Source organism: Aulostomus chinensis, chromosome 16 (genome assembly GCF_037954235.1).
Source record: "Aulostomus chinensis isolate RoL2024-O1b breed Wild chromosome 16, RoL_Achi_v1.0, whole genome shotgun sequence".
Taxonomy (NCBI): domain Eukaryota; kingdom Metazoa; phylum Chordata; class Actinopteri; order Syngnathiformes; family Aulostomidae; genus Aulostomus; species Aulostomus chinensis.
This window is the reverse complement of record NC_141335.1, coordinates 13,333,955-13,349,890: the sequence shown is the minus strand read 5'-3', so window position 1 is coordinate 13,349,890 and position 15,936 is coordinate 13,333,955. Positions and strand designations below refer to the sequence as shown.

Below are 15,936 nucleotides of genomic sequence, written 5' to 3'. Positions count from 1 at the left end.
TCTATTTCATCGAAGTTCACAGTTGATATCATTAAAGGGGCCCATATGTCTGGAAATATTTCCCAAAATATTTGATATGTGCCTGTAGGGGTTTGTTTTTGCCAGAAAAGCTCATGTGATCCTAAGGTGATGAAAGGGCAAAAAAGCCTTATCTTAGAGCATTGAAGAGGAGCACGTCCTGAAAAGAAACCATGACAATATGTTAATACATAATATATAATACAATATGTCTGAAAATATTTAGAATATGCCTGATTTTGATCATAATTTCCATGAATTAATTTTTTTTTTAAATGACTCGATGTTGACAACAAACTTCCTCCAAAATAATTCTTTGTTATAATGAATCTGGGCTTGAAACATGACTTTTAGTTGCGTCAAAACAGGAACCAAACACTCGGGTGAGAGCCTCCTTGGGGTTGGTAATAAGATGACTTGAAATTTCACACATTGGTCTGGATTCTTTAACCTGAAATTGCACAGTAAATATCTCAAGAAAACATTCTTTTGTTGTCTCAAGATAAGCAGTTTTCACAAGAGACTGAGCTGCCATATCTTGAGATAACACAGTCACGCGCAATTAAGGGAGCTTCACACTAAAGCGTTAATTGAAAGAAACATTAAAACCTAGTTTTTGGTTTGAAAATTCTCTTTGGATTTCTAACCACATTATAAAATGTTCAGAGGCTGGAATGATCATGCGAATATGTGAAGGGGCACCATTAAAGTGAGCTAGTATCGTCAGTTAGCTCAGCCTTGTCTGTATGAAGGTGTTTAATTTAATATGTTTTAGTTTAATTAATACTGCTCCTGCTTTGTTTCACCGGCACCTGGGGGCCTCCAGGCCAATGTTGAGGTATGAGCGGTGGCCGCTCCCCCGCCTGCCGGCCCGCCCGCCTCTTCCCCTCCGGCTCCTCCCTCCCCTCCCCATGTGTGTATCAACTCTGACGGGTCACGTTATCGGAGGGGGGCGGTCGGTGTGGTAGCACTGAGCTCCCTCCTGACGACTCCATCTGATGTCTCTCTCTCTCCATTGAAAATTAGTTCACGAGTTGACGGGAATTCAGCGGAATAAGAATCGGGAGTCTTGCGGGAAAGCTCTCGGCAGGAGCCCGCTGCCATCCATCCGGAGGAGCTGGATCACACCGCGGGCTGGATTCAAGGCTCTACGCCGTTAGAGGTGCACCGGAGATACCGACGACATGGAAAATATATAGTTGGTAACGTTGCGTTGTCATTCAGTAGAGCAAATGTAACGAGCGTGTGTTAGTGTGCGTGTGTGTTCTTGGCGTTGTTTTTTTTTTAAATCACCGCAAGAAATATGAAGTGTCAGTGGAGCTCGTCACATTTTAGTACCGGTTTCACAGCTTCACGAGCAAGTTGACACTTTCTTGTAGAGCTCAGTCCACTTTACCGGTGTAACGTTTATGTAAGTGTATGCTTGTGGGAATGTTAGATTTTTTTTTTTTTCAATTTTCACAGCGGTTGTTTGACACTTTCTCTGGCCTACATTTTTTGGTAGCACTCTCTGATTGTATTAGTGTTAATTTACTGCAGTCTCTATTGTTTGGCTCACCTCTTTTTGTCATTTTGACCAAACTGGAACGTGTTTGACTTTCTCTATTTTGCAAGCATTTTTTGACTTTTCAAATCCGTGTTAATATTCCCAGGGTAGAGACAAGGGAAGTCATGGATGAGAGCTGGAAGAACTGCTTCGAAGAGGAGCTCCTGTGTCCCATTTGCCTGAATGTTTTTGAAGAACCCATCCAGCTGCCTTGCAAGCACAACTTCTGCAGGGGGTGTATCTCAGAGGCCTGGGCTAAAGATGCCGCCGCTGTCCGCTGTCCCGAGTGCAACCATGACTATGAGCAGAAACCCACCCTGGAGAAGAACTTCAAACTGGCCAACATAGTGAAGCGCTTTAATGCTTTAAACACTGAGAAAGTCCCCGCTGTCCTGCACTGTGTCCTCTGCAGACGGGGACCTCCGCTGCCCGTGCGAAAGGTGTGTCTGCGCTGTAAGGAGCCCTGCTGCCAAACACACATTCAGACGCATCTCCAGCAGCCGTGTGCCGCCCCAGGACACCTGCTTGTTGATGCAGAGGAGCTGAGCGCCTGGACCTGTCCCAGTCATGAGGAGTACAGGCTGCTGCACTGTGAGGAGGAGCAGGTGGCTCTGTGTCCTTTTTGCTGCATCTCTCACTGCACCAACCAAAGACACACAGTCTGTGACGTGGACACCCAGCGCATGCAGATGCAGGTAGAGAATCACTCACCAATCACTCATCTTCACTCTTTGTTCTTGGTGGATACTCACCAGTACCCCAGGGTACTATCGCGGTACTTAACTCACTATAGCATCAAGATACATTGGTATTATATTTTCGAGAAAAATCAACACATAATATCTGTTGAACTGGATAAGTAATACCCTTAAAAGAGCAGAAATTATGTTTTTACTCTCTAAAGTAATTGACAATTGAGTGCAATGCATGATAATGTCGGCACATCCGCGGTATCTGCAGATATTGGTCATTTTTAGAATAATTCCGTATCAGTCCGACGGCCCATTTAAGCTCAAGCCTCTGCTCATCATCAAGAATGATGATAGAGCAATATATGATTTATGGTCTGTTTTGGAAATATATAATAACAATGTTAAAAATTCACAATGGGTACATTTACTTTTTAGTGTATACAAAAAGATAATCCACCCGTCCATCCATTTTCTTATCCATTAAGGGTCGCGTGGGGGGGCCTGGACCCTATCCCAGCTGACATCAGGCGAGAGGCGGGGTACACCCTGGATGGGTCAAGATAGATTATTAGTCGCCAGTCCGTCGCAGGGCTTACAAAAGATAATATCATTTCAACTTGTTTTCAGACAGATAATATAATACCAGTAGATATCAGCTACTGGCCAAATTGGTTACAGATGATCTAGAAAAAAAACCTAACATGGTGCGTCATTTCGCCTCCTCCTCTATTTTATTTGATGTGAACAGCTTGGACAGGTGAAAGCACACAAACTCTCTCTCTCTCTCTCGCTCTCACAAACACACACTTTCATCACACATTGCTTTTAACCTTGATCATGGAAAGGCACTCCACACAACCACGCCTTCACATTAGCTGCCCTGTGCCCTCGGCTAAGTGCTGTGATGCAATCTGTATCCTCCGGAAATGATGACCAGCGGGGGCACACGTCGTTTGTTTATGGTAGACAGTTTCAGGAGGTTTTTTTTTTTTAATGAGGAACCACACACACACACACACACACACACACACACACACACACACACACACACACACACACACACACCGTACACAGTTGGGCAAAGCTTTAGAGCTGTTGCTGAGCAGAGACTTGTGCTTTTCAAACATTTCTGGAAAGTGTGTGTGTGTGTGTGTGTGTGTGTGTGTGTGTGTGTGTGTGTGTGTGTGTGTGTTTTAATTTAACTGGCAACATGTGAATAATAATCTATCTCAGTGAGGCTGACCTGAGGATGCATGGAGGAATGCCTTTTATGTCTTGTTGATGTTTCCTTTCCAGATGGGAAAGTTACAGACGTGTGTCTTCCCAGCAGCATATAGATCACAAAGGTCTAGATTAAACTTCTTTGGTGCAAACTGTTGAGTCGGTTCTGAGCTATTATTGGGACAAAAGATGTCTGTTCAGCCCTTTCCACAGCTGCTCTCCAGTCACACACACACACACACACACACACACACACACACACACACACACACACTCACACACATGCATGCACACACACACACAAACACTCACACAAACACACACACCCATCGTTCACAGCTGTATGTGTGGAGGGTAGAAGAAGTTATCCAGGATTCACAAACCCTGACTTTCCTTAACTGACGTTTTATAACTTCAACGTTTCTGCTCGCTGGATCATTTGTTAAAACAGTTTGAAGCCAGATTGACTTCTCCTTATTCCTCACAAAGCGCTCGGGTCTAAAAAAAGAATTTTAGATTCCCGTGGCGACTCACTTGTTGCTTTTGGGATAAATAAAAAGTGAAATACCAAAGCAGCTCTGCTCATATCTTTGGATATCTTTGGCTCAATGGCTCTCAAAGGAGATTTTCACAGTAACCTCTTGCTGGCGTGCTGGTGTTGTGAGTAGAGGGAAGGCAGAGTAATATAAGAGTAATGTTGACCCTGGGACAGGCGGAGGAGGAGCTCGCCCACGCAGCCTCACCTTGGTCCTCCCAGGCACCTCAACAGAACACCATCAGTCATGGAAGCTCTGACATATGCAGTGTCTTGTATCTGGGCCAGAGTGAATCAGTCCCCCAGAATGCTGAGGGCCGTCTGTTGACAACAGACATGGCGAATAGTTGTCCGTTGATTGTGAAAGAGAGTCTCTGTTCATTGAGCCTGAGGCTTCTCATTTAAACATGAGCTTCCTGGCAACCGGTGGGTGTCTGGATGCCTAAATAGGACAGTGGGGAAAGTGATCATTGATGGATTTAATCTTGATAAGGGTAGGCTTTCACGCTGCTGCAGAGAGATCAGCAAGCAGACAGTTCCCTCCTGTCCCCGTCTGCTATTTCAAGACGAAAAGGGACAAAATGAGGAAGAAAAAGTTGTTGAGCAGAAGTCTCCAGGCTCAGGAGAGCTGCTGGCATCATGTGAAGCCAACTCATGAAACACATGCTATGCTAATGATAGCAATGACACAACATGCATTTCACATTTGTCAATGTATTTGTCACACGAAAGGTATGCAGAAGCACAGCCAGCCTGCACACAGTGGTCAGTCGGGTTTCACATTTAAGCTGATATATCACTGATACTCTACAATACTTTTTTCTGTACTTAAGTTTGTTTGTAGTAACAAATGTTATTTTAGTTGTGAAATGGAACTTCTTCATTCAGTCATGCTGACTTTTGATCACCAAAATCATCTGAGCTCAACCTCGACTTTCAGTGGCTGTTTGTTCCAGATTTGAAGAAATTTCCTCATGGCGTTTCTGAAATATCGCATTAACTAAAAATGGGATGGACCTTTAAGCAAAAATATGTCCAAACTTGCAGCAGCTGGAGGGGACTTGGCTTTCAGTCTTGAGCATTTAAAGTGTTTGACCAGGTGTGTCTTCGGGGTAGATGTGCTACCACGGTCATCTTTGCAGTACAAGTATTACAGAGTGTCGCCTGCTTCAGGTTTCAACTGCTCTTAACTCTCATGATTGCCCTGATTGTGTGTTGGGTTTGAATGGCTGCAGGGGTAACGTCACATGGTCTCCCACCCTTTAATGTATACTTTACTCTCCTACCTAGATGTGCTCTCAGGTACCAAATATGCATATAATTCACAAAATACATAATTCAGTAGGTTATAGACTCAGTTAACCAGCCCTGAAGGTGATGTATTTCTTATATCCTCCAAGTTCGTTCATGGCCTTGGAAAACACTAGAAACCATAAATCTTATATAATCGTAATTGTTTCCTATCAGCTGTTTAGTAAATAAGAAAAAAGAGGAGAGCAGAGTAGATAGGTAACAGGGATTTATACTGATATATTAAAAAGGACCAATATCTGCTGATACTGATAATGCGTCTGTAGTTGGAGCCATGTGGGTTTTGCAGTGCAGAGCCAGATGTTAGGGAATATTTCACAGTTTGAAGAGGATTGTTGGAGCTGAAACTGCCTCTTGTATAAGCAAGATGGGATTTAAGGATGTGCTACATGTGTGGGATGTTATTAGTGTGTGACACAGGATTAAGAAGCAGCCACCACTTCTGCAGGTACTCACAAGTATTAATATGTGCTGTAGGTGTTTTTAATCTAATGACATGCATTATGTTCCGGTGCCATTACACCGAATCTGTGTATTTTCTGTCCCCAGGACATGTAAAAATCTGCATGAAAGACCCTGTATAATACCTGTATGTTATCAAAGTGTCTTGTCCTGATTACAGTTTGTAGATACAGAATCTAAAAGTCTAAAATAATCTATACAGAACTCTGGAAAAATCAGGATTTGTACCGTGACATGTTATGGTTAGTATTACTATGAATTCTTTAAATGCATCTTCTCGTAGGAAATTAATTTTATAGCGAGATAAAACTAAATTTATGTTCACAGGTATTCGCTCAAAGTCCCAATACCTCGACACATTTCTGCCTGTGAAAATTGCCACAAGTCACATTTACTGACGGAACCAGCATCCTTTGAGTCTTCTCTCCTTGTTCTCTCGCATTTTTGATCATACTGAAAGTATTTCTGTGGTTGTCATTCTTAATATTTGGTCATGTTATATAAACAATTTAGGTATAACTTTCAAGCTAATTTTTCGGCTAACCATTTATTCAGCGCGCTCATGCAATTAGCATTGATAGCATTTGTAAAACAGGGCTAAAGTTTCAGTTAATCTCTTACACCAGTTACCTTTTCTCTCCTTGTATGTGTAAAAAAAAAAAAAAAAATTAACTAAAGATGAACTGCGTCATCATGGTTGATGTTTTAAGCAGAACTGGACATGCTGGGGGGTGGGGGGGGGGGGGGTGGGGGGATGGCGACCTATTCATCAAACACAACCTGCTCAGCCAGTACAGCCTTTACATCCACAACCCTCGTGTGTTTGCTTCTCACAGTGATTAAAAGTACCACAATAGAGCACTGCAGGGATGAGGAATTTTTGTGGTCCAGCAGGAACGTAGCAGCACAATGGGTGTCCTTAACCAAAAGTTGACGGGACGTTACATTGGATTTTTTGATTATGGTAAAAAAATAAACTTTGTGGTGAACAAAACCTGCTTAGACTTGCACTTTCATCAAGATTTTTGTTTTGATTTTTGAAACATGAATGCAGTTGTTAGAAGTTAATAGATAAGATGAATGAACTGTTACACCAATGCGTATCTTCTGACTTCACCGTGAGGATGTCAGCAACCTCAGTATTCTAGTTTAGCCACTCGTTAGCAGTAGCTGTTCTTATGACGCGTGCACGCTTATTAAATGGATACATCTGGTATTTGCAGATGTATTTGATGCTGTACAACAAGAATATCTTTACTGGTTTACACAGACCTTACTTCAGGCGTTCAACTACAAACCCATTGTGTTTGACACGAGGAAACCAGACGTTCAACAATGCTAAACGATTTCCGGGTTGTAGGCAATCCTGCGCTACTCTCTATTTGTATCACTAATAACAGCACCATTGACCACCAAAATTGTTAGCTGACTCGTGACTATTTTTTCTGTTTAACGCTCAGAAAGGACACAACGATAAAACTGCAAATTTTCAAAAACAAACACTTAATTTACCAGGAAATACTTTTAGGGGCTTGAGGAGCAAATGGTTGGGTAAAGCTCATGTATGTTGAAGAGCCTGCTGAGAGGCTTCAGGGAGATTATCTGAGCTCCGTGAACGCCAGGCATGTGTTAGCTGTCCAACCCATTCACTAAAATATGTAACACGGAGTTAGCTCAAGGCTAACTAAAGGCAGGTGCCCCAACACCTGTATCATGAATAATTTTATGATGTCGGGCTGACAGCTGAGTTAGATTCTCTTGATCTGTAGTGGGACACCATTTTACACAACAACAGGGATGCAACAATTCATGTGTAATCATAGCAAAATTGAGATAAGTGCTTTTTTTTATCAGCACAAAAGTAATAATGCCGTCATGAAACACTTAAAATGAGAGGGGCTGTTCTTATGGCAATATTCACACGTCATAGTTTCCCTCAGTTCTACAGAGCACCTCAGAGTATTTCAGTTCGTCACTCGGGATTTTCAGGCCTTGTATTTATTCACTATTTTAACCTCTGCCAAAACGTTTCGGTCTGCTGGCTGGAAAACTCAAAGATTGTGGATGGATGATTCAGTTTGGTAGGATTACAGAACTTAAGTTGAGGAACAGTTGATTAAGTTTGACAGGGGTTAATGTTCTCGGAGTGTCCTGTGGTATGCTTGTTAGCAGGATAGCTCACAAGCTAACGGAAGGATTCAGATAAAGTGCAGAATAAAGTTGGATACATACAACAAAGAACAAGTGATTAACTTCTGAAGGCGATTTGGATCAAATTGTAGACCATGGATCCAGAAGACTCTTCCTTTAGTCCATGTAAAATGGAAAGAACATTTCCAGATATCATCTTGATGGTATTTTGGATGTGTGCTCCAGAAGACCTATTTTTGATCGGACAGTCCATATCTCTGAAATCTTGAAGTTTTTTTTTTTTACAAAAATACATTTTAGGAAATATTTTGAGGCTGTGTATTTAAACAAGAGATCATTATTATTACTCCCAGAGATTGCATGGACCTTGTTCTGGATCTGGAAGAACCTATTTCTGGTGGTTGGGGGAAAAAAATTGTTTGAACAGTTTGATACTATTTTCTGTCTCTATACAGACTGGATTGTGGAAGTATGAGGTCTCTCTGACTGCTTTGTAGTTTTTGGGTTGTTTTTTTTTTTTAATTGTACAACTCTTGAAACTGGAAGAGATGAGAAAAGTTTCTGTCGCTGAAAGACTTAAGTGAGATGAATAGAAGAACTGTAAGCGTTTTCCCTGGTATACTGGAGTGCAGTGGCCAGCCAGTTGTTGTCTATGAGTGTTGTAAGCAGCTGAAGAGGCCTGTTGCTGTGATACCACAATGTAGCTGCACTGAAACTCGCTCACTAGAGACCACAGGAATGTCCTCATTCTCCCTATCTCTCGTTTTGTGCTTGAAACTTTCTCAGTATTGCTCTGTCTGTCTCTCTGCCTCTGTCTCTCTCTCTGTCTGTCTGTCTCTCTCTTTTGTATGTCTTACTCTCATTCAGTGTGCTCTTGGCAGAACCCACCAGCACTTTTCCCTTCCTCCCTTTGCACACTCCTGCGGAGGGAGAGAGAGGGAAAACCGAGCCCGGCGTTATGCACACAGACATGACAATCTGTCACTGACACAGAAGCCAATGCAAACAGTGGGAGCCATGCATGTGGCAAGATGAGAGACCAGAGAGAGAAAGAGGGGGGAGAGAGATTTCCACGCTCCCTCCTCCTCCCCCCACATACACACATTAGCTCTCACTTATAAATACATACACGAGGCTTCGTTGCCATGAGAGCAGGGCTCCTCTTATTTGGGTACATGAAGGAAGAGTTCTTAAAAAAAGTATCTCCCCCTGGTAGCTATTAGCCTGTGACTGTAGATTGATGTCCTGCACTAAATGGAGACTGATTATGTTTTTCTTCTGGCAGAGGAAGTTGGCTGGTCTCATCAGTGGACTTGTAAGAAATAGAAGCGATCAAATGGATCTGTGCTTCTTCTTTTTTTTTTTTTTCAACCTTTGATGGTGCTCTAATAGATAAATGCATGCACTCGTTGCCCATTTGCTCCCTCTGATCAGGATTGTGGAGAAGGTGTCCCTTCTCTTAAACATGGTCTTAAGCATGGTGTTCAAGGGTCATGGCAGAGTTCTATGAAAGTTTTAGTTCTTTTATCTATTGTGTTTTTTTTCCATCTCATCCATCTCGTGTTTGTCATCTCTCCACAGGCCATGCTAATGAGGCAGCAGGACAGACTGGAGGGTCGTGTTCAGAACATCGATGAGCAGATTACTAAGCTGGAGTCAGACAAGACACTGATGAAGGTACAATACGTTGCATAGACGAAGTTCAGTATCATCAATAAAAAAAAAATCCTCGTCTGTTGACTTGAAGCTACACTTCTGAAGTGTGTTTGAAAATGAATTACCAGACACTTTTTTCCTCACTGACAGAAAATGAAAGTCATGTGTCTGGACTTTGACTGGTCAGTGTGTTCAGGTTTCATAATGTGTCTGATTTGAACTTGGACTGCTGTGCAACACAAAAAAGGACAGAGAAAGAAGACACAGGTTTCTTTTTAGCAAACTACATTGAACATAAACGCACCACATAGTTACCAAAACACAGAAGAAAGTACTGCATGAGTTTTCACATGTTACAGAAGACACCAACCAAACTCCTACTCAGGATAAGCTCCACACAAAATGTAGCACCCTGATCCTGTCCTGGATGAGTGCCCGTATGTCATAAGACTGACTCAGGAGGCAGTAGCATGAACAAGGACCCTGAATGTGATAAACTAAAGAATATTAAGCCAGAACAAAGTGAAAACCAAGGCAATGTGGTACAAACATCGCTTGCTAAATGATTGGCTGCCACTGAAAGAACTCAGTTACACAGGACATGACAAAAATATCTGAAAGAAATCTGTTTACTGTTTGTTATTTGAATGTGAGCTCATTCCCACTTGGGCCGGTTGCATTGTTCTGTTCTGATTGTCCCTCTACAACACTCCCCCACTGCCCAGTGCTCATATTACTCTGGGCCTGACCTGACCTGAGCATGCTTACATCATCACTGAGCTGAACACACTCTGACACAAGCAAAAGGTGAGAAGCTTGCTCCGCTTCAGCATAGCGGTCAAGCTGTGCCAGCACAAGCTAATGCTACTCCTCTGGAGCTTTACTCTGTTGGTTTGCCACTTTAGCCGATTATTGTATAGACAGTATCATTCTGCTGAAGTTGTCCTCTTAGCTGCCAGACAATGTCATGCCCCTGTTCCGTGCCTGTGCAACTGTACTGTGCTGATGCCCTCCTCCTCCACCTTAGCCAGGGCCGAAAATACGTACCATACCTGGGTCTGTATGACGTGATCACACTAGTCAATTGAGCTGGACTTTGCAGGACAACTGTGCTTGGGATCAGATCTCAGTGAGGGTACGCCTAAGAAACTATAGAAACCAGGGTTAAGAGGGGCAAGGCTTTTTTTTGTACACCAGAATTGTCATCACTAGGAAGAGAAAGATCCAAATCAGTGAAGCTGAGGCATAGCTTTTTTAATCCTCTCTGCCTTGTTCAATGCATATGTCTCTCAAACTCCGAATGTGTGCGCAATGCTTGTTTTCTGTTTCTCGATAAGTGTCCCAAGTTTAGTAGAACTTGTTGTTATTTCTAGGATGCAGTGTCTGAGCTAAAGGAGCGTGTGAGAGAGCAGTATCAGAGGATGCACGCACTGATTGAAGCCAACCAGTCTGAGACGATGAAGATTGTGGAGAGCACCTACACTTCGTTCGTGAGGAAAAACTCCCAGCAAATTCTGCAGCTCAATGAGAGGCGACACCAAGCTGAAAAACTCCTGAGCTCAGTGCAGATGGTCTTCCAAAGAGCCCAAAGCTTGAATTTCATGAAGGTGAATGAATGAATCTCTCTGCTTGATTTGCATATTTATTTAAAACCAAAAAGATAAGACACCTTTAGATAAATTGAATCAGACAAAACGAAAAGCCCACATTATCTAGAATGATTTTTTTCCCTTATTTACTTTTTCAGAACACTAAAGCTTACCAGCTCCTACTAGACAGGTAAGTCATTTAGTTTCAGAGGGGCACAAAGAGAGCAACATGCTTTCAACCACACTTTTTCTATCTCCTCCCATTATTTATTAAAGCATGTAACATTTACATCAAGGTGAAACGTGTTTATCGAATCTGGCTGTCAGTGTTTATTTAGTTTGACTTTGTGTTTTTGTTTTTTTCAGGTCAAATTTGCATTTGAATGGAGCAATTCCTCCACTGGCGGTTGGCCAACTCAATTCTCACCATCTACTCTCAGAGCTCTCAGCAAGAGAGAAGAACCTGTGCAAAATGCTGGAAGGTAAGAAGATTCAAAGATTGTGAAGATTTAAGGACATTTGTGGGAAATACTCCTATTGTCCATCATTCTCAGATACCCGTCTCTCCTCTGTGCTACATTTGGGAGCTGAGACCCACAAAGACCAGTTGACTGCTAGATAGCTTAGCTAAAAAAACAGCAGTGGGTTGGAAGTGTTAGCATGAGTCAGAGCCAGTAATCCTCCTCAGTCCCTCACTAAGTTTGAGACGATTTTGAATAGGTTAATGACAGAGGTACGCTAACACTCCCTATACACTGCCAGTCAGAGCTCTAAGCTAACTAGAGGTCAGCTAATCTCTGTTGGTCTCAGCTTTCTAATGATACTCCAATGAGTATCAAAATGCCTCTCTGGCTCTGGTGAGGATGGACAAAAAGAGTATTTCACAGAAAGTTTAAAAATTTCTTTAAGACCTCATTTCTGGGTCAGAGTATAATCAAAGGTAACACAATATCCTCTCTCTGCTCCAAAACTACATCCCCAGAACCGCTCAATGAGGCGTCCATTCTGGATATTGTCCAGTCGCACTACAGCTCTGTCAGCTCCCACATGGGGCCAAGTTCAAGATTACACAAGAGAAAATACGGCGTGGCGTTCCTGGAGAGTAACACAGAAAACTCCACTTCCCATGATCCTCCAACTTTGCTCTACAGCAGCAAAAAGCCCTTCCTGGCTGACCACAGGCATAGGAATTCCCCCATGTTTTCCTCTGAAGGTCTAAGTCAGAATCCTCATGCTGGCCCTGGCCATAGCCGCTTCCTTGACTCTCCAGCCCATCACATGGTGGGTGTAGGTTCCACCTCCAACCACTCAGGGACCATATTCTCCCCCTCACACTTTCCCAGTGGAGGTACCTCCCAACCAACCATGTATGAGGGCAGGAAAGTACTGATGTGCACTCTGAGTAACTGCTGCTGCTCAAGAGCCCCCCCCGCAGCTCGACCTCGGCCTCCATATGCAGCACCAGACGCTTTCCCCCCCATTGCCTCTCAGGAGTTCCCCCCACATGCTCCACTTTCTGCAAGCCAGCCTCTTCAACATTTACCCATGAGGGGTCTGATGGAAGCCTCGCAGGCAGCCAGACACCCGGACTATTATGGGCTGTACAGTCAGTCGTCAACTAAACATTATGGGACCAAGTGATGACATCAGCTTGTTTTCAATTTTACTGAATCAGATTTCACTTTTCCTGTTTCCTGTTCGGATGATGTTGTGAGCCTCCAATACGCCTCTGTAATGAAATCTTCCGAACTCTTTTTTTTTTTCTTTCCTTTTTTGACTTTATGTTGAATTTTGTCTTAAAGCTCAACTGGAAGTGCTAATGTGATTAATAAAGTCTTAAATCTAGAAGGCTTATTGTTCACTGAGGAGCCCCCGATATTGGACTCCAGAGACTTCAGTGCCTAAAAACACTCGTATTGTAACACGCTCTTGATGATTTCCTGTTTGCGGCTGAGAGCATACAGACTCCAGAGTCCATGTGGCTTCAGACACACACTGGACTACAGAAGCTTGTCAGGTTTTTAATACATTTTCTTACAAGGTTATCAATAAACCAAAATGAGTGAACATATCAGCTTTTGGTCTGTTTTAAGTATTTTTTTTATTATTTTTTATTGGCTTTTTCAATGGGACAGTTTTTTATTTTCAGTTTTATATTTGTCTTGGGAGGTACATCAAGGGATTTATTTGGGTTCACAGGTTTTCTGTGAGGTTTTCCATGACTCTGTCACTCTCCTATTGTAGCGAACCCCCCCCCCCCACACACACACACACACATACACATATACTCTATTCACAGGTGAAGGCTTGTAAATGATAATAAAACACTGGATGGCTGTGTGCTTGAGAGAGGAGCCACAACACCGACGAGGAGGAGGAGGTGATTTGAGCAGCAGCAGACCCATTATCTTCCAATTTAGGACAGTCCACTTCCTTGTCAACATCCTGGTCCCTGGCAAAACCTCATCCCTCTTTGTCTGATTATTGGAGCTGCTTGTCAAGTTAGGTCAGAGAGCAGGAATAACTGATGAGCCCCCCCTCTGCCTCTTCCTCTCCCGGGATATCATTTGGCTCGATGCAGAGGAGGAGGAGGAGGAGGAGGAGGAGGAGGAGGAGGGATGATATAAGCACAGAGTTTTAATGAGGGCTGGGATGGTGTAGTCATTTACTTATCTGTCACTCATGCAGCTTTCATCACCGCCCCTCACTCTCTCACTCACCCTCTGAGTGAGAGAGTGAGAGCTGAAGGGTGGAGTAGAGGTCTGAGAGGGTGGAGAGAAGAGAGGTACATCATTTATTTATGTCTTGTAAAATATTCTGCCCCCTTGTTTTGTTGGTTCTTCAGTCCGGACTGGCTGTCCTGTTTTTTCTATTATTCACCTTCAAAAGTAAACACATTTGATTTAATTCTCAGGGACCCTGACCCCTTTGGCACTGAATACAGGAGGCAGAGGAGTGGGAGGGGCCTGTTTAGTTACAGTGAGGCATCAATCTGACATTTATTATGTGTGTAGCAGCCTATTAGCATTCCCTTTGTGCACGGCTTTCGACGTGTGTTATTAATAAAACATACAGCAGATATTTTGAGGGAGGTCTTGCGATTCATTTCAGCTGCGTATTTACATACAGCTTGACATTGGTTGGAATAAAAAAAATTAGATCAATTGTTTTAAAGCAGTGAAATAAAAGTGTTGTATTTTTTATGTTACATGGAGTCGAAGACAGTGTGTAGTTAGTATGTGTTTGCTCTTGTGTGAATGAGTGTGTACTATGCGCAGAAGTGTGTGTGTGTTTACTCTAAGGTTAAGTGTAAGGTAAAAGGTGATTGCTACAACAGCCGTGTTCTGTTGTGGCAGGTGTGGTGGAGCTCTATATGTATGAGGACAACACAACCCTGTGTAGAGCAGGACATGAGCCTGCAGAGTGTGTGTGTGTGTGTGCGTGTGTGTGTTTGTGTGTGTGTGTGCGTGCCTGTGCGTGTGTGCGTGCGTGTGTGTGTGTCTGTGTGTTCAGTGCTGGGAACTCTCAGCTGTTGTGCAGCTGTTGTTTGTGTGTGTTACTCTGGAGCTGCCATTGGGAGTTAAAGTAGTCACTTTCTCCCACACAAATTTTCATACCACTCATCACTTTTATATCCTGGAATGTATTTACACTCGATGATGTCATGTTTCCATCCCAAAACAGCAGAAAACTGGATGTTTTAGAAAAAGGCTCATCGGCTCAAAAATAATTTGCAACAAGACGGTGCAAGGGGAAATAATGCTTGAAATGAAATAAAACTTTATATTTGCTTGTATTAAACATTGATTGATAGATAATAAGCCTGTTATGAGTACTTTAGAGACCTAACAATTATGTTACGATGTTATGTTAAAGATAGGTTAAGTAAGGTTACCGTATATTAACACATAGTTTAAATAACACGTAATAAGCATCTTATGAGGCCACCTTTGGATTGTTTACCTATCAAGTGTGAGAAGTGCCTTAATATAACAAACTGACATGAACAAGAAATAAGCGCAGAGAATCTTCAGGTATTAAATTGAGACTATCAGACTGGTTACATGTAGCAGCTGAAGAGAATCATAGTGAGGTGATGAAGATGCTGATACTGATATTGATGTATTACTCATTCAGTGTATTATATGTGCGCGCCCGCACACACACTCACACACACACACATACACACACACACACACACACACTGTAATAACACCCAGGAACATGTATAGCACAATACATACTAAGTAGCTATTCATCACACACAGTGAAACCTCATGATCTAATAAAGCCTTTGAAATCCATGCCAAAACTCCTATCCAGTGTAGTTATACACACACACACACACACACACACAAACTGAACACTAACATCAAAGAAATGATCTGCGGCCAATGTTTATTGATCTCCAGGTGTATTTTTTGCTTGTGGATATTGGTGCACAATAAACCAGCAAAAGCTCTGTCGACTTTTAGCTGAAGGGAAAAAGGATTTCACTAAATAAGCCCTGTCAGGATGTGTGTGTGTGTGTGTGTGTGTGTGTGTGTGTTTGTGTGTGTGTGTGTGTGTGTGTGTGTGTGTGTGTGTGTGTGTGTGCAGGTGAACTGAACCAGCACTGATGTGTTGAATCTGGCTGACATTTCAGATCAAAATGAAAAGGCATTTCTGTGGAGAACAGTTGTGTCAGTTTTTGAGGGAGAATACAAAGTGCTAGGCTTCAGTGGTTGCCATAGAAACTTTGGGTTTTGATGTTGG

At 42.7% G+C, this 15,936-nt stretch overlaps 1 protein-coding gene across 3 annotated transcripts; it reads left to right on the top strand.

Annotated features, from left to right (window-relative positions):
- The first annotated feature begins 956 nt into the window (after positions 1-956).
- Positions 957-13,563, top strand: LOC147247565 (E3 ubiquitin-protein ligase TRIM8-like). 3 transcript variants are annotated; one of them, XM_086180197.1, is made up of 7 exons: positions 957-1,216; positions 1,671-2,259; positions 9,518-9,613; positions 10,966-11,199; positions 11,340-11,371; positions 11,548-11,663; positions 12,164-13,563. In XM_086180197.1, exons 2-7 carry the CDS (start codon positions 1,690-1,692, stop codon positions 12,820-12,822), a joined length of 1,707 nt encoding a protein of 568 aa, XP_086036323.1. In that variant the 5' UTR covers positions 957-1,216; positions 1,671-1,689; the 3' UTR covers positions 12,823-13,563. The 3 variants fall into 3 exon arrangements, with proteins under 3 accessions (XP_086036323.1, XP_086036321.1, XP_086036320.1); XM_086180195.1 differs by having other exon boundaries at positions 957-1,220; positions 12,164-13,562; XM_086180194.1 differs by lacking the exon at positions 957-1,216 and adding an exon at positions 1,268-1,429.
- The last annotated feature ends 2,373 nt before the right edge of the window (positions 13,564-15,936 follow it).